We start from the raw sequence: 13,496 nt of genomic DNA, 5'->3' as shown, positions 1-13,496 counted from the left end.
CTTCTTCTGGCAGCGGTACAAAGGTAGCTGAGTTTATAGCAGGTTATGGCTGATAAGTACAGTTCGGACGTGATAGGCATGAGATTTCTACGTGGATTTTGAAATTCAGATGTACGGATGCCAGCACGGCCTTGAATTGGTTGAGGGGGGCAGTGGAGAGAGTGGCGAGTTGATTGGTCAGTCCTTGCGGAGTGGCCGCGGTGTTGCCAGGGACTGCCGCCTCCACCCACGCCCTCACCAGAGAGAAGTACCGGCCCACTACCTCCCACACAAAGGCTGCCGTCCAGCAGGCCAGATCTGGGTGCCATGGCCAGTGCCAAGCTGGTGGCCGTTGTGGGGAGGTGATGGACTCGGACCCCTGGCCACGGGCATCGTGGTGCGTGCTGCCGCAGACCGGCTGCACCGTGACCAGCCTGTGCATCAACAGGTCCGGCGACGACTTGCAGCCTTTGTCGCAGTCGGAGCAGGTGACGGGCCACTCACTGCTGTGCACCTGCCAGTGCTGCCGCAGCCTCGACAACCAGGCAAAGTTCTTGCCGCAGTCGGAGCAGCCGAAGGCCCCTCACCAGAGTGCACGCGGTTGTGCCGCAGCTGGATCGGCCTCTCCCAGACCTTGTCATACACGTCACACTCATTACGCTTCTCCTTGTTGTGACCCGCCATGTGGTCCTCCATCGAAGCTCAGCCCGCACACCGAGCAGATGGGAGGGCTCACTGGCACCCTCAATGGCTGCTCACGTCACCGTCTCTCCGTCCACAGCAACAGATCCTAACACAGAGGGTCAATAAACTGGCAAACAGGACATAGCAACATAGAAAATAGGTGCAGGAGTAGGCCATTCGAGCCTGTACCGCCATTCAATATGATCATGGTTGATCATCCAACTCAGTATCCTGTACCTGCCTTCTCTCCATACCCCCTGATCCCTTAAGCCAAAAGGGCCACATCTAACTCCCTCTTAAATATAGCCAATGAACTGGCCTCAACTACCTTCTGTGGCAGAGAATTCCACAGATTCACCACTCTCTGTGACATTACTAAAGCGTGAACGTTACTCGTGCTTGGAGGGGAAGAGGGTGTGGGGGTCAGTGGGGTGGAGGTAGGAGGGGGTGACGGGGTGAGTGAGGGAGTGGGATGAGGGTGTAAGTGAGGCAGCGGTTGAGTGGGGGGGGAGGGGGCACCGAACATCCGGAAATCGCGTTGAACCGCCCGCACATCCGCCCACCCTGCGCCGTGATAACAGCCGCACGCACGGACCGCCGCCCTGACGTCACCGCCTATCCGAAGGGGATTGCTGGCTCCACCCCATGCCCTTGCGCAGAGTCACGTGGGGGGCAGCATGCATCATGGGAAGAAGGTCACACAGTGCTGGAGTCACTCAGCGGGTCGGGCAGCGGCTGGAGAGAAGGAATGCATGATGTTTCGGGACGTGACGCTTCACTCTGATGGGATATTCAGAGTAAAGGAAGTGTAAGGAGTGAAATGGGACAAAGGGAATGGAGTTCAAGGGAAATGTAGAATAGATCATTGTTGGATAGATCAATGGGAGGCCACCGTCGACTCTACAGAAAAAAAGGCCCAACAGAGGATTTACTTCCTGCGGCAGCCGAGAAAACACAATCTGCCACAGGCAATGCTGGTCCAGTTTTATACAGCCATCGTAGAGTCTGTCCTCACCTTCTCCATCACGGTCTGTGTATCCGCTGGTGCTCCCGCAGCCCCCGTTTGCTGCAGTGGGAGCAGTCGCTCGCCGGCGTGGGTCCGCCGGTGCTGCCACAACCCCCGCGAGCTGTCAAACGCCTCATCACAGTACGGGCAATCGTAGTGCTGGCCACTGGTGTGTACGCGATGGTGAGACAGGGCGTGGGAGGCCATGGCAAAGCGCTCTCCACACACCGGGCTGGGAACGGGATGGTCGCCGGCGTGCACCTGCCGGTGGGACAGCAGCCTGGTGGAGCAGATGAAGCCCTTGTCGCACTGGGAGCAGGTGTAAGGGCGCTCGCCGGTGTGGGTGCGCTGGTGCTTCAGCAGGTTGCTGGAGGTGGTGAAGCCCTTGCTGCACTGGGCGCAGGTGTAGGGACGCTCGCCGGTGTGGGTGCGCTGGTGCTCCAGCAGGCTGCTGGAGTTGGTGAAGCCCTTGCCGCACTGGACGCAGGTGTAGGGGCGTTCGCCGGTGTGGGTACGCAGGTGCACCAGCAGGCTGGTGGAGGTGGTGAAGCCCTTGCTGCACTGGGCGCAGTTGTAGGGGCGCTCGCCGGTGTGGGTGCGCTCGTGCTCCAGCAGGCTGCTGGAGTGGGTGAAGCCCTTGCCGCACTGGGAGCAGGTGTAGGGACGCTCGCCGGTGTGGGTGCGCTGGTGCACCAGCAGGCTGCTGGAGTGGATGAAGCCCTTGCCGCACTGGACACAGGTGTAGGGACGCTCGCCGGTGTGGGTGCGGTGGTGCTCCAACAGGCTGCTAGAGTGGGTGAAGTCCTTGCCACACTGGACACAAGTGTAGGGCCGCTCACCGGTGTGGATGCGCTGGTGCTCCAGTAGGCGGTCGGAGCGGGTGAAGCTCTTGCCGCAGTCGCTGCAGGTGTAGGGCCGCTCCCCGGTGTGCAGGCGCCGGTGTACCTTCAGTTGCATGGATGACTTGAAGCCTCTGGCACAGTCGGAGCAGGTGAAGGGCCGCTCACTGCTGTGCACCCGCTGGTGCTCCCGCAGCCCCGACAACTGGGTAAAGCTCTTGCCACAGGTGTTGCATCCATAGGGCTTCTCGCCCGTGTGAACCCGCCGGTGGATCTCCAGCTCGCTCGGACTCCGGCACGCCTTGCCACACACGTCGCACTCATAACGCTTCTCCTTGTTGTGCCCCATCATGTGGTCCTCCATCGAAGCTCAGCCCCTCCAAGCTCAGCCCGCACACTGAGCAGATGTGGGGGGCTCACCGGCACCCTGGCCTCCCTCAATGGCCGCTCACGTCACCGTCTCTCTGACTACAGCAACGGCTCCTAAACCCTGCAGGAGGGGAACACAGAGGGTCAACAAGCTGGCAAACACGACATTACTAATGCATGAACATTACTAGTGCTTGGTGGGTGCAGGGGGGTGATGGGAGGGCATGAAGGAGGGGGTGAAGGGGGATGAAGAGGAGGGGATGACGTGGGGAAGGAGTGGAGAGGAGGGGAGGAGGCAAGTGGGGAAGAGGGATGAGAACAGTGGAAATGAGGGGAAGAGGTGAAGGGAGGAGTGAGGGGAGGGGGGGTGTGGAAGGAGGGGGTGGGGGTGGAAGAGGAGAGGGTGAGGGTGAGAAAGGAGGGGGTGGGGAGAGAAAGAAGGGGGGCGGTCCTGGCCCGTGACGAACCCCCGCCCTGCCCCGTGACGTGTCACCGCCCTGCACCATGACATACCCCCACCCCACACATACACAGTACGAACGACAGACGCCCTGACGTCACGGTGCAGACTGCTGGCACCGTCCCCCCAGCGTTTGTGGGGAACGTGGATCGGTTACACCGGGGCCTCCCACGCTGCAGCCGGAGGACCAGAGGGCGCCCAGACTCACTCACTGACATCTCTCTCCACCCGCACGCTTCGGGCTTCGGCTCCTCAGGACGCCGGCCTCAGGGAGGGAGGAGGGGGTGGGGAAAGTACGCGGGGCCGAGCGGCGGCGGCTGTTCCCACCTGAGCTCCCGGCGCTGAGCAGAGGCCCCGCCTCTTCGTCTCACGTCACAAAGGACCAGGCCCCGCCCCCTCCTTGCGTCCGACCAATCAGAGCCGCGTCCCCGCCCCTCGGACGGACAGCGTCCTCCACCAATCAGAGCCGCCCATCCCGCCCTAGCAACGGTTGCCATGGCACGGACGGCCCCGCCCCCATGGCTCGTACACCACGTGGGGGGGAGGGGAAACAATCACAGCAGCTGCAGAGGCTGCAAACCTGAGATAAAACCTCAAGTGGGGCCAGACTACAAAATGCTGCAGTAACTCAGCGGGACGGGCAGCATCTCTGGAGAGAAGGAATGGGCGACGTTATGAGGTCGAGACCCTTCCTCAGGCTGAGAGTCGCAGGAGAGATGTAGACGGTGATGTGGAGTGAAAAGCTTTTACATAGAAACATAGACAATAGGTGCAGGAGCAGGCCATTCAGCCCTTCGACCCAGCACCGCCATTCAATGTAATCACAGTTGATCATCCACAAACAATACCCCGTTCCTACCTTCTCACCAAATCCCCTGACTCCGCTTTCTTTAAGAGCTCTATCTAGGTCTCTCTTGAAAGTATCCTGAGAACTGGCCTCCTCCGCCCTCCGAGGCAGGGAATTCCAGACTAAAAACTCTCTGTGGGAAAAAATGTTTCCTCATCTCCGTTCTGAATGGCTTACCCCTTATTCTTAAACTATGACCCCTGGTTCTGAACTTCCCCAACATCGGGAACATGTTTCCTGCCTCTAGCAAAGTGTGTCCAGGTTCAGCTCCTGAAGGACCGTGTTGGGGCACTGGAGAAGCAGCTGGATGACCTCAGGATCATCCGGGAAAATCCTGGACAGGACCTACAGTAAGATCATTACACCGAAGACACCCGAAGAGAAAGAGACAGGTCTGCGAGTTAAAAGGTGACGCTGAGGCCCCAGTAGTCGGGGACAGACAGGGATTTCTGCTGCAACAGGTGGGAGTCAAGGATGGTGTGTTGCCTCCCTGGTGCCAGGATCCAGGACGTCACGGACCAATTGCAGAGCATCCTCAAGGGTGAAGGTGAGCAGCCGGAAGTGGTAGTGCATGTCGGCACAAATGACGTCGGGAAGAAGAGGAAAGACATTCTACAGCGTGACTTCAGAGAACTCGGAAGGCGGCTGAAAAGCAGGACCTCCAGGGTGGTTATCTCCGGTTTGCTTCCAGTTTCTCGTGCTGGTGAGGGAAGGAACAGGGAGATAGAGGATCTCAATGTGTGGCTGAGGAGCTGGTGCAGGGAGCAGGGATTTAGATTCTTAGACCACTGGGATCTGCTTTGGGGGAAGGGCGAATTATACAAAAAGGATGGGTTGCACCTTAACAGGCAGGGGAACAACAATGGCAGGTATTTCTGGGAATAATACAGAGCTTCCAGTGGAAGTGGTGGACGCAGGTTCGATTTTGACATTTAAAAATAAATTGGATAGGTATATGGACGGGAAAGGAATGGAGGGTTATGGTCTGAGTGCAGGTAGATGGGACTAGAGAATAAATGTTTGGCATGGACCAGAAGGGCCGATATGGCCTGTTTCCGTGCTGTAATTGTTATATGGTTATAAGGTGTAGGATTGGTTAATTCCAAAGAGGAAGAAAGATTCCAAGGGGAGTAAGGGGCGACCGTGGCTGACAAGGGCAGTCAGGGACCGTATAAAATAAAACAGAAGTACAACCTAGCAAAGATGAGCGGGATGCCAGATGATTGGGTAACTTTTAAAGAGCAACAGAAGATAACTAAAAAGGTAATATGGGGAGAAAAGACGAGGTCCGAAGGTAAGCTAGCCAAGAATATAAAGGAGGATAGTAAAAGCTTATTTTGGTATGTGAAGAGGAAAAATTTAGTTAAGCCCAAATTTGGACCATTGAAGACTGAAAAAGGCAAATTTATTATGGGGGACAAGGAAATGGCAGAAGAGTTGAACATGTAACTTGGATCTGTCTTCACAAACAATCTCCCAGATGTACTAATGGCCAGAGGATCTAAAGAAAATTCACATTAGGCAAGACATTTTCCACACATAGACTGGGAAACACATTCTGTAAATGGGCTGGATGGGTTGGAGTTTGTAAAATGTGTGCAGGATAGTTTTTTGCAGCAATACATAGAAGTACCTACTAGAGAACGGGCGGTGCTGGACCTCCTGTTAGGAAATGAGACGGGTCAAGTGGCAGAGGTATGCGTTGGGGAACAGTTCGGGACCAGTGATCACAATACCATTAGTTTCAATATAATTATGGAGAGGGTCAGAACTGGACCTAGGGTTGAGATTTTTGATTGGAGAAAGGCTAACTTTGAGGAGATGCGAAAGGATTTAAAAGGAGTAAATTGGGACAGTTTGTTTTATGGGAAAGATGTGGAAGAGAAATGGAGGACATTTAAAGGTGAAATTTTAAGAGTACAGAATCTTTATGTCCCTGTTCGGTTGAAAGGAAATAGTAAAAATTGGAAAGAGCCATGGTTTTCAAGGGAAATTAGACATTTGGTTCGGAAAAAGAGAGAGATCTACAATAATTATAGGCAGCATGGAGTAAATGAGGTGCTTGACGAGTATAAAGAATGTAAAAAGAATCTTAAGAAAGAAATTAGAAAAGTTAAAAGAAGATATGAGGTTGCTTTGGCAAGTAAGGTGAAAGTAAATCCAAAGGGTTTCTACAGCTATATTAATAGCAAAAGGATAACGAGGGATAAAGTTGGTCCATTAGAGAGTCAGAGTGGACAGCTATCTGCAGAGCCAAAAGAGATGGGGGAGATATTGAACAATTTATTTTCTTCGGTATTCACCAAGGAGAAGGATATTGAATTATGTGAGGTAAGGGAAACAAGTAGAGTAGCTATGGAAACTATGAGGATCAAAGAAGAGGAAGTACTGACACTTTTGAAAAATATAAAAGTGGATAAGTCTCCAGGTCCGGACAGGATATTCCCTAGGACATTGAGGGAAGTTAGTGTAGAAATAGCAGGGGCTATGACAGAAATATTTCAAATGTCATTAGAAACGGGAATAGTGCCGGAGGATTGGCGTACTGCGCATGTTGTTCCATTGTTTAAAAAGGGGTCTAAGAGTAAACCTAGCAATTATAGACCTGTTAGTTTGACGTCAGTGGTGGGCAAATTAATGGAAAGGATACTTAGAGATAATATATATAAGCATCTGGATAAACAGGGTCTGATTAGGAACAGTCAACATGGATTTGTGCCTGGAAGGTCATGTTTGACTAATCTTCTTGAATTTTTTGAAGAGGTTACTCGGGAAATTGATGAGGGTAAAGCAGTGGATGTTGTATATATGGACTTCAGTAAGGCCTTTGACAAGGTTCCTCACGGAAGGTTGGTTAAGAAGGTTCAATGGTTGGGTATTAATCGTGGAGTAGCAAGATGGATTCAACAGTGGCTGAATGGGAGATGCCAGAGAGTAATGGTGGATGGTTGTTTGTCAGGTTGGAGGCCAGTGACTAGTGGGGTGCCACAGGGATCTGTGTTGGGTCCACTGTTGTTTGTCATGTACATCAATGATCTGGATGATGGTGTGGTAAATTGGATTAGTAAGTATGCAGATGATACTAAGATAGGTGGGGTTGTGGATAATGAAGTAGATTTTCAAAGTCTACAGAGAGATTTATGCCAGTTGGAAGAGTGGGCTGAAAGATGGCAGATGGAGTTTAATGCTGATAAGTGTGAGGTGCTACATCTTGGCAGGACAAATCAAAATAGGACGTACATGGTAAATGGTAGGGAATTGAAGAATGCAGGTGAACAGAGGGATCTGGGAATAACTGTGCAGTTCCCTGAAAATGGAATCTCACGTTGATAGGGTGGTAAAGAAAGCTTTTGGTGTGCTGGCCTTTATAAATCAGAGCATTGAGTATAGAAGTTGGGATGTAATGTTAAAATTGTACAAGGCATTGGTGAGGCAAATTTTGGAGTATGGTGTACAATTTTGGTCGCCTAATTATAGGAAGGATGTCAACAAAACAGAGAGAGTACAGAGGAGATTTACTGGAATGTTGCCTGGGTTTCAGCAGCTAAGTTACAGAGAAAGGTTGAACAAGTTAGGGCTTTATTCTTTGGAGCGCAGAAGGTTAAGGGGGGACTTGATAGAGGTCTTTAAAATGATGAGAGGGATAGACAGAGTTGACGTGGATAAGCTTTTCCCACTGAGAGTAGGGAAGATTCAAACAAGGGGACATGACTTGAGAATGAAGGGACAGAAGTTTAGAGGTAACATGAGGGGGAACTTCTTTACTCAGAGAGTGGTGGCTGTGTGGAATGAGCTTCCAGTGAAGGTGGTGGAGGCAGGTTCGTTTTTATCATTTAAAAATAAATTGGATAGTTATATGGACGGGAAAGGAATGGAAGGTTATGGTCTGAATGCAGGTGTATGGGACTAGGGGAGAATACGTGTTCGGCACGGACTAGAAGGGTCGAGATGGCCTGTTTCAGTGCTGTAATTGTTATATGGTTATATGGTTATATATGGGTTTACTGATGTGACTGAAGGCTGATAAATCCCCAGGGCCTGATGGTCTACATCCCAGGGTACTTAAGGAAGGAGAAGTCAGGGGGAGGGAGAGGGGGAGGGAGAGGGGGAGGGAGAGGGAGAGGGAGAGGGAGAGGGAGAGGGAGAGGGAGAGGGAGAGGGAGAGGCCCTTGATCCATTTAGCCACAAGGGCCACATCTAACACCCTCTTAAATATAGCCAATGAACTAGCCTCAACTACCTTCTGTGGCAGAGAAATCCACAGATTCACCACTCTCTGTGTAAAAAATGTTTTTCTCATCTTGGTCCTAAAAGACTTCCCCCTTATCCTTAAACTGTGACCCCTTATTCTGGACTTCCCCAACATCGGGAATAATCTTCCTGCATCTAGCCTGCCCAACCCCTTAAGAATTTTGTAAGTTTCTATAGGATCCCCCCTCAATCTTCTAAATTCAAGCGAGTGCAAGCCGAGTCTATCCAGTCTTTCTTCATATGAAAGTCCTGCCATCCCAGGAATCAGTCTGCTGAACCTTCTCTGTACTCCCTCTATGGCAAGAATGTCTTTCCTCAGAGGAGGAGACCAAAACTGTACGCAATACTCCAGGTGTGGTCTCACCAAGACCCTGTACAACTGCAGTAGAACCTCCCTGCTCCTATACTCAAATCGTTTTGCTATGAATGCTAACATACCATTCGCTTTCTTCACTGCCTGCTGCACCTGCATGCCTGCTTTCAATGACTGGTGCACCATGACACCCAAGTCTCGTTGCATCTCCCCTTTTCCTAATCGGCCACCATTCAGATAATAGTCTACTTTCCTATTTTTGCCACCAAAGTGGAGATCGTTCTATAGTATGTACTGTATTTATGAACAAAGTATGAATATTTTGTGGTGCATCAAAGTTTTAAGAGTTTTGCATGATTTCCTTGAGGTGTGTATAACTGTGTTTTACTCGAGTGAGAATTCTATTGCTTTAAAGTGTGTGAATATCTGAAATTCAGCATATTGTGTGAGGTGTGGAAATTTGTGATGAAAAGAGGGTGCAGAGTGAGTGAGTTTAAAGACTGTTACATGTTTGTGGAACTGGTTCTGGGTGAATGTTGAATTAATCCTATAATTCAGATGAAATAGGATGTCATTGAATGAGCTTGCTCATTTACATGATAAATCTTTGTAGCTTCTCATGTGGTTTAAAAGGTAGTGTCTCTAAGAAGTTGCGGGTGGAGCCGCACACAGTTATTTTCTTTTCCTTTGCTCTTCAGAAATGCATTGGCGATCTATGTGGAAATTAACTGTTTATTTTCTATCTTCTCAACGTTTATTAAACAGCGGATGTGGCTCAGCAAAGAAACTGTTCATTTTCTTCGCTGCGTAACCTGGCATTAGGATTGGTGACCTTGTCAGTATTTTAAGTTTGATTTCTTCCTATATCTTACCTTTTGAATTGAATTCAGGAGAGATGAATTGCACACTGGACATGTGGGATTCAGATTGAGGTGTTGGATGAGACTTGGAAATGCCTATATCTCAGAAATAAATCTGTTAATTTGAAATGTTTTTCTTTATAATGATCAATTTTTAAAGGGTTTGCCTTGTAAGTAGTTAAAGAGTTTAAGTAAAGCCTTGACTGAGACTGGACAGGATCTTAGTGATGAATTAATTACATATGCACAGCAACTGACCCGAACCTTGTCAGTCTTACAGAAACCACTGAACCACAGAAACCACTATCAACTAACCATAACAGCGAATCCCTACAACCAGGAGATCACAAACTGATAAGAAATTAGGATGGGAAGAAATTAGGAGAACGGTGGAAGGAGCCCTTGCAAGAACTACTGACTACACCTACAGCAGTGAAGGTCGAAAATAATCCTCGTTGGATACACCTAACCGATTGCAAAAGAATAGAAACTGGAAAAAGGAAATATGAACTTGGACGTCCTCCTGCACGACTGAAGGTAAAAGGAAGTCATACAAAACATTTTTAAAATGGCCAGTATTTACAGTATCTTGTTGAAACCAGCCATGAACATAAGCAAACGCATTGCACTGAATTATATACGTGCCTCCCTAATCCCGGATACCAGGAACAAGTCTCCCCCTGGTTGAATAAACTTGAACCGTTAACAGTGACCCCTTATTTGTTCTTTGGGGTCCCGGGATTAGGAATAATGGTCCACCTCTCTAAAAACCAAAGGGATCGATTTGACATGGGCGACACGTCTGTCACACTTAACTGCAGCTACTAGACCTCCAGCAACAGTGAAAGAAATAGGAAAAGTGATAAAATGGTGAAGGAAAAAACAGACATGTTTCATGTTTTAAAGTTGCCATTGCCACAGAAGGAAAGATCACATGGGTCAGAAAGGAATGGCACACTATTTTTGAAAAGCAACAGCCGATTGCTGAGGATTGCTGGTCCAAGTACCCTCTGAACTTTCGGCAAAGCATAAGAATTCAGCATTCAGCCCTTGAACATAAAGCGACTTTAAAAAAGGGTGCCGCCTTGCCATGTTTAAAACAATATTGACTGGTCCCGGAGGCTGAAGAAGGGATAGCTATGGTCATTGTATCTTTAGTTCAACAAGGAGTATTAGTGAAAAGCAAAGTCCTGTAATACTCCTATTCTGCCAATCCCGAAAGTGGGAAGACGTAATGAATGGTGTTTTGTCTAAGACCTGAGAGCTATTAAAAATAGTGATCCCTATTGCTCTTTTTGTACCTGACACCAATATTATTCTGTCATCTATACCGGCAGAAACCGACAACTTTCCAGTAATTTTTTAATTTAATTTAATTTTATTATTTATTTCGAACAGAATAAAAGAATAAAAAGCAAGTGTGAAACAGCGTACAAAAAACTAAACAAAAATATTTATAAAGTGTCATAAACAATATCTATAAATAAATGAAATCGTATGTGTCCAAAAAGGAGCAGGAAGAAGCCAAAGCTTATTAATTCCCACCCCTTATTCAACTGCTTGTAATTATCTTATACAAATTTAGCAGCTATATGTACACCATATGTACACCAGCCACTATATGTACACCAAATTATTTACATTTATACACTAATCAACTATTTACAAAGACATACAAAAAAGAAAAGAAAAAACCCTTATACTACACAGTATCTTAGTCATATATACAACCCATCACTCTATAATCACCCTTCCCAATACAATCAGTATAACAAATATCACTCACAATCTGCTATCCTCATCCCAATATCCTTTTAAACAAGTGTTTTTGTACATCTTTTTAAACTGAATTATGCTTGTGCTAAGTTTTATCTCCTGTTCCAGACCATTCCACAAATTCACACCACAGATTGCTATGCACATACTTTTAAGAGTTGTTCTGACATTGAGTTTTTTTAAAATTATGTTCCCCTCTCAAATTATACCCACCCTGTCTTTCCATAAACAGTTTTTGTATATTTCTTGGAAGTAAATTATTTCTTGCTTTGTACATGATTTGCGCAGTCTTAAATTTAACCAGATCAGTGAACTTCAGTGTATGTGACTTTAAGAATAATAAATTGGTATGTTCAAGATATCCAACGTTATTGATAATTCTTATTGCTCTTTTTTGTAATGTGCATAACGGCTGTTGGTTGGTTTTGTAGGTGTTACCCCATATCTCCACACAGTAACACAGATATGGCAATATGAGTGTATTATACAAAGTATGTAATGATTTGTGGTCCAGAATGTGTCTTGATTTTCCCAATATTGCTATAGACTTTGCCAGTACGCTTTGACGTGGTTTATATGTGGTTTCCAGCAGATTTTGTGGTCTAAGATCACACCAAGAAATTTATTGTACTTGAGGATTCATTTTATGTTTTCCAAATAGCATAATCTTTGTTTTGCTTAAATTTAGAGACAATTTGTTGACATCAAACCACTATTTTAATTTATTCATTTCTGATGTGATGACCTCCAAAAGCTGCTTCAAATTGTCACCGGAACAAAAAATATTCGTATCATCGGCAAATATAATCAATTTCAGTATATTTGATACTTTGCATATGTCGTTAATGTACATTATGAAAAGCTTTGGACCTAACACAGACCCTTGAGGTACTCCACAAGTTAAGTTCATGTAAGTTGATTTACGTTCACCAATTTCTACAAATTGTTGCCTGTTTCTTAAATAGCTTCTCACCCAATCCAATCCAACCCTTCTGATGCCATACCTATCCAGTTTCATGAGTAAAATATCGTGATTTACGGTATCAAATGCTTTTTTTAAATCTATGAATATTCCCACTGCAAGTTTTTTATTATCTATGCAATTTGTGATTTCCTCGATTAGTTCCATTAGTGCCAGAGATGTTGATCTGTCTGTCCGGAATCCATATTGACTGTCGACCAAAAGCTTATGTTTTTCAATGAAATTGTCAAGTCTCTCTGTAAAAGGTTTTTCAAGGATCTTGGAGAATTGGGAGAGTAAAGAAACAGGCCTGTAATTTGTGAAATGGTGTCTATCCCCAGTTTTATATAATGGTATTACTTTAGCTATTTTCATTTTGTTCGGAAATTTACCGGATTGAAAAGACAAGTTACAATTTAATTGACCTATGTTCAGCCTTTTTCTCCATACCCCTGCATAAAGGCAGCCAGTTCCTGTTTGCTTTTACCTACAAAGATCAACAAGGAGGCACCTGTGCTATAATAAGATGAGAGGGTTGCGCCTACAATCTCAGATTAATCCTCTAATATCACTGACCTTGCTACCAATATTTCCCAAGAAATTGAAACGATCTGCAAGGTTGGCAGTGACAAGCATGGGTGCAATGAAGGAAATGGGAGCTGCTGGCCATTCAGTTAGTTGGTGGACTCTGGGGCACTGTGTTACATTATAATCATCGCTCTGATTTTTATTGTTAAATGTCTGCGACCATTGTGTACCTACCGAGGACTGTGAATGTTATCATGAATGAATGAATCTCTTTATTGTCATTGCACATGGTACAACAACATTTAAAAGTCAATCCAACGATGCGATTCACAGGAACAATTTTAAATATATAAGAAAAGGTAAAAATATATACATATAAAAAAATTACAGATATTTTTTGCCACTAAATTGCCATTATGAGGTATTCAGTGTTGTACAGTTATATGGTAGTGCAAATGGTTAAGTACATTCAGGATGTTTTTAAGGTGCTTGTGAGTAAGAACCATTCAGTTGAATGTGAGTGTTATTTCTTATTTTGCATTGTTAAGTTCACGTATGGCTATGGGGTAGAAGCTGTCTCTGAGTCTGTTTGTGTGAGTTTTGAAAGACCTGTACCGTCTGCC

The 13,496-nt window shown here is 46.7% G+C and overlaps 1 protein-coding gene across 1 annotated transcript; it reads right to left on the bottom strand.

The window, feature by feature from the left end:
• Window positions 1-1,726: 1,726 nt before the first annotated feature.
• Window positions 1,727-2,845, bottom strand: LOC116969028 (zinc finger protein 432-like; the record flags this gene model as incomplete). Its single annotated transcript, XM_033016001.1, has 1 exon — window positions 1,727-2,845. A coding segment is annotated over one exon (1,119 nt), but the record flags the coding sequence as incomplete, so codon positions are not given.
• Window positions 2,846-13,496: the final 10,651 nt, after the last annotated feature.

Source organism: Amblyraja radiata, assembly GCF_010909765.2.
Source record: "Amblyraja radiata isolate CabotCenter1 chromosome 42 unlocalized genomic scaffold, sAmbRad1.1.pri SUPER_42_unloc_2, whole genome shotgun sequence".
Classification (NCBI taxonomy): domain Eukaryota; kingdom Metazoa; phylum Chordata; class Chondrichthyes; order Rajiformes; family Rajidae; genus Amblyraja; species Amblyraja radiata.
Note: the sequence above shows the minus strand (reverse complement) of the source record. Positions and strands in the feature narration are given on the sequence as shown.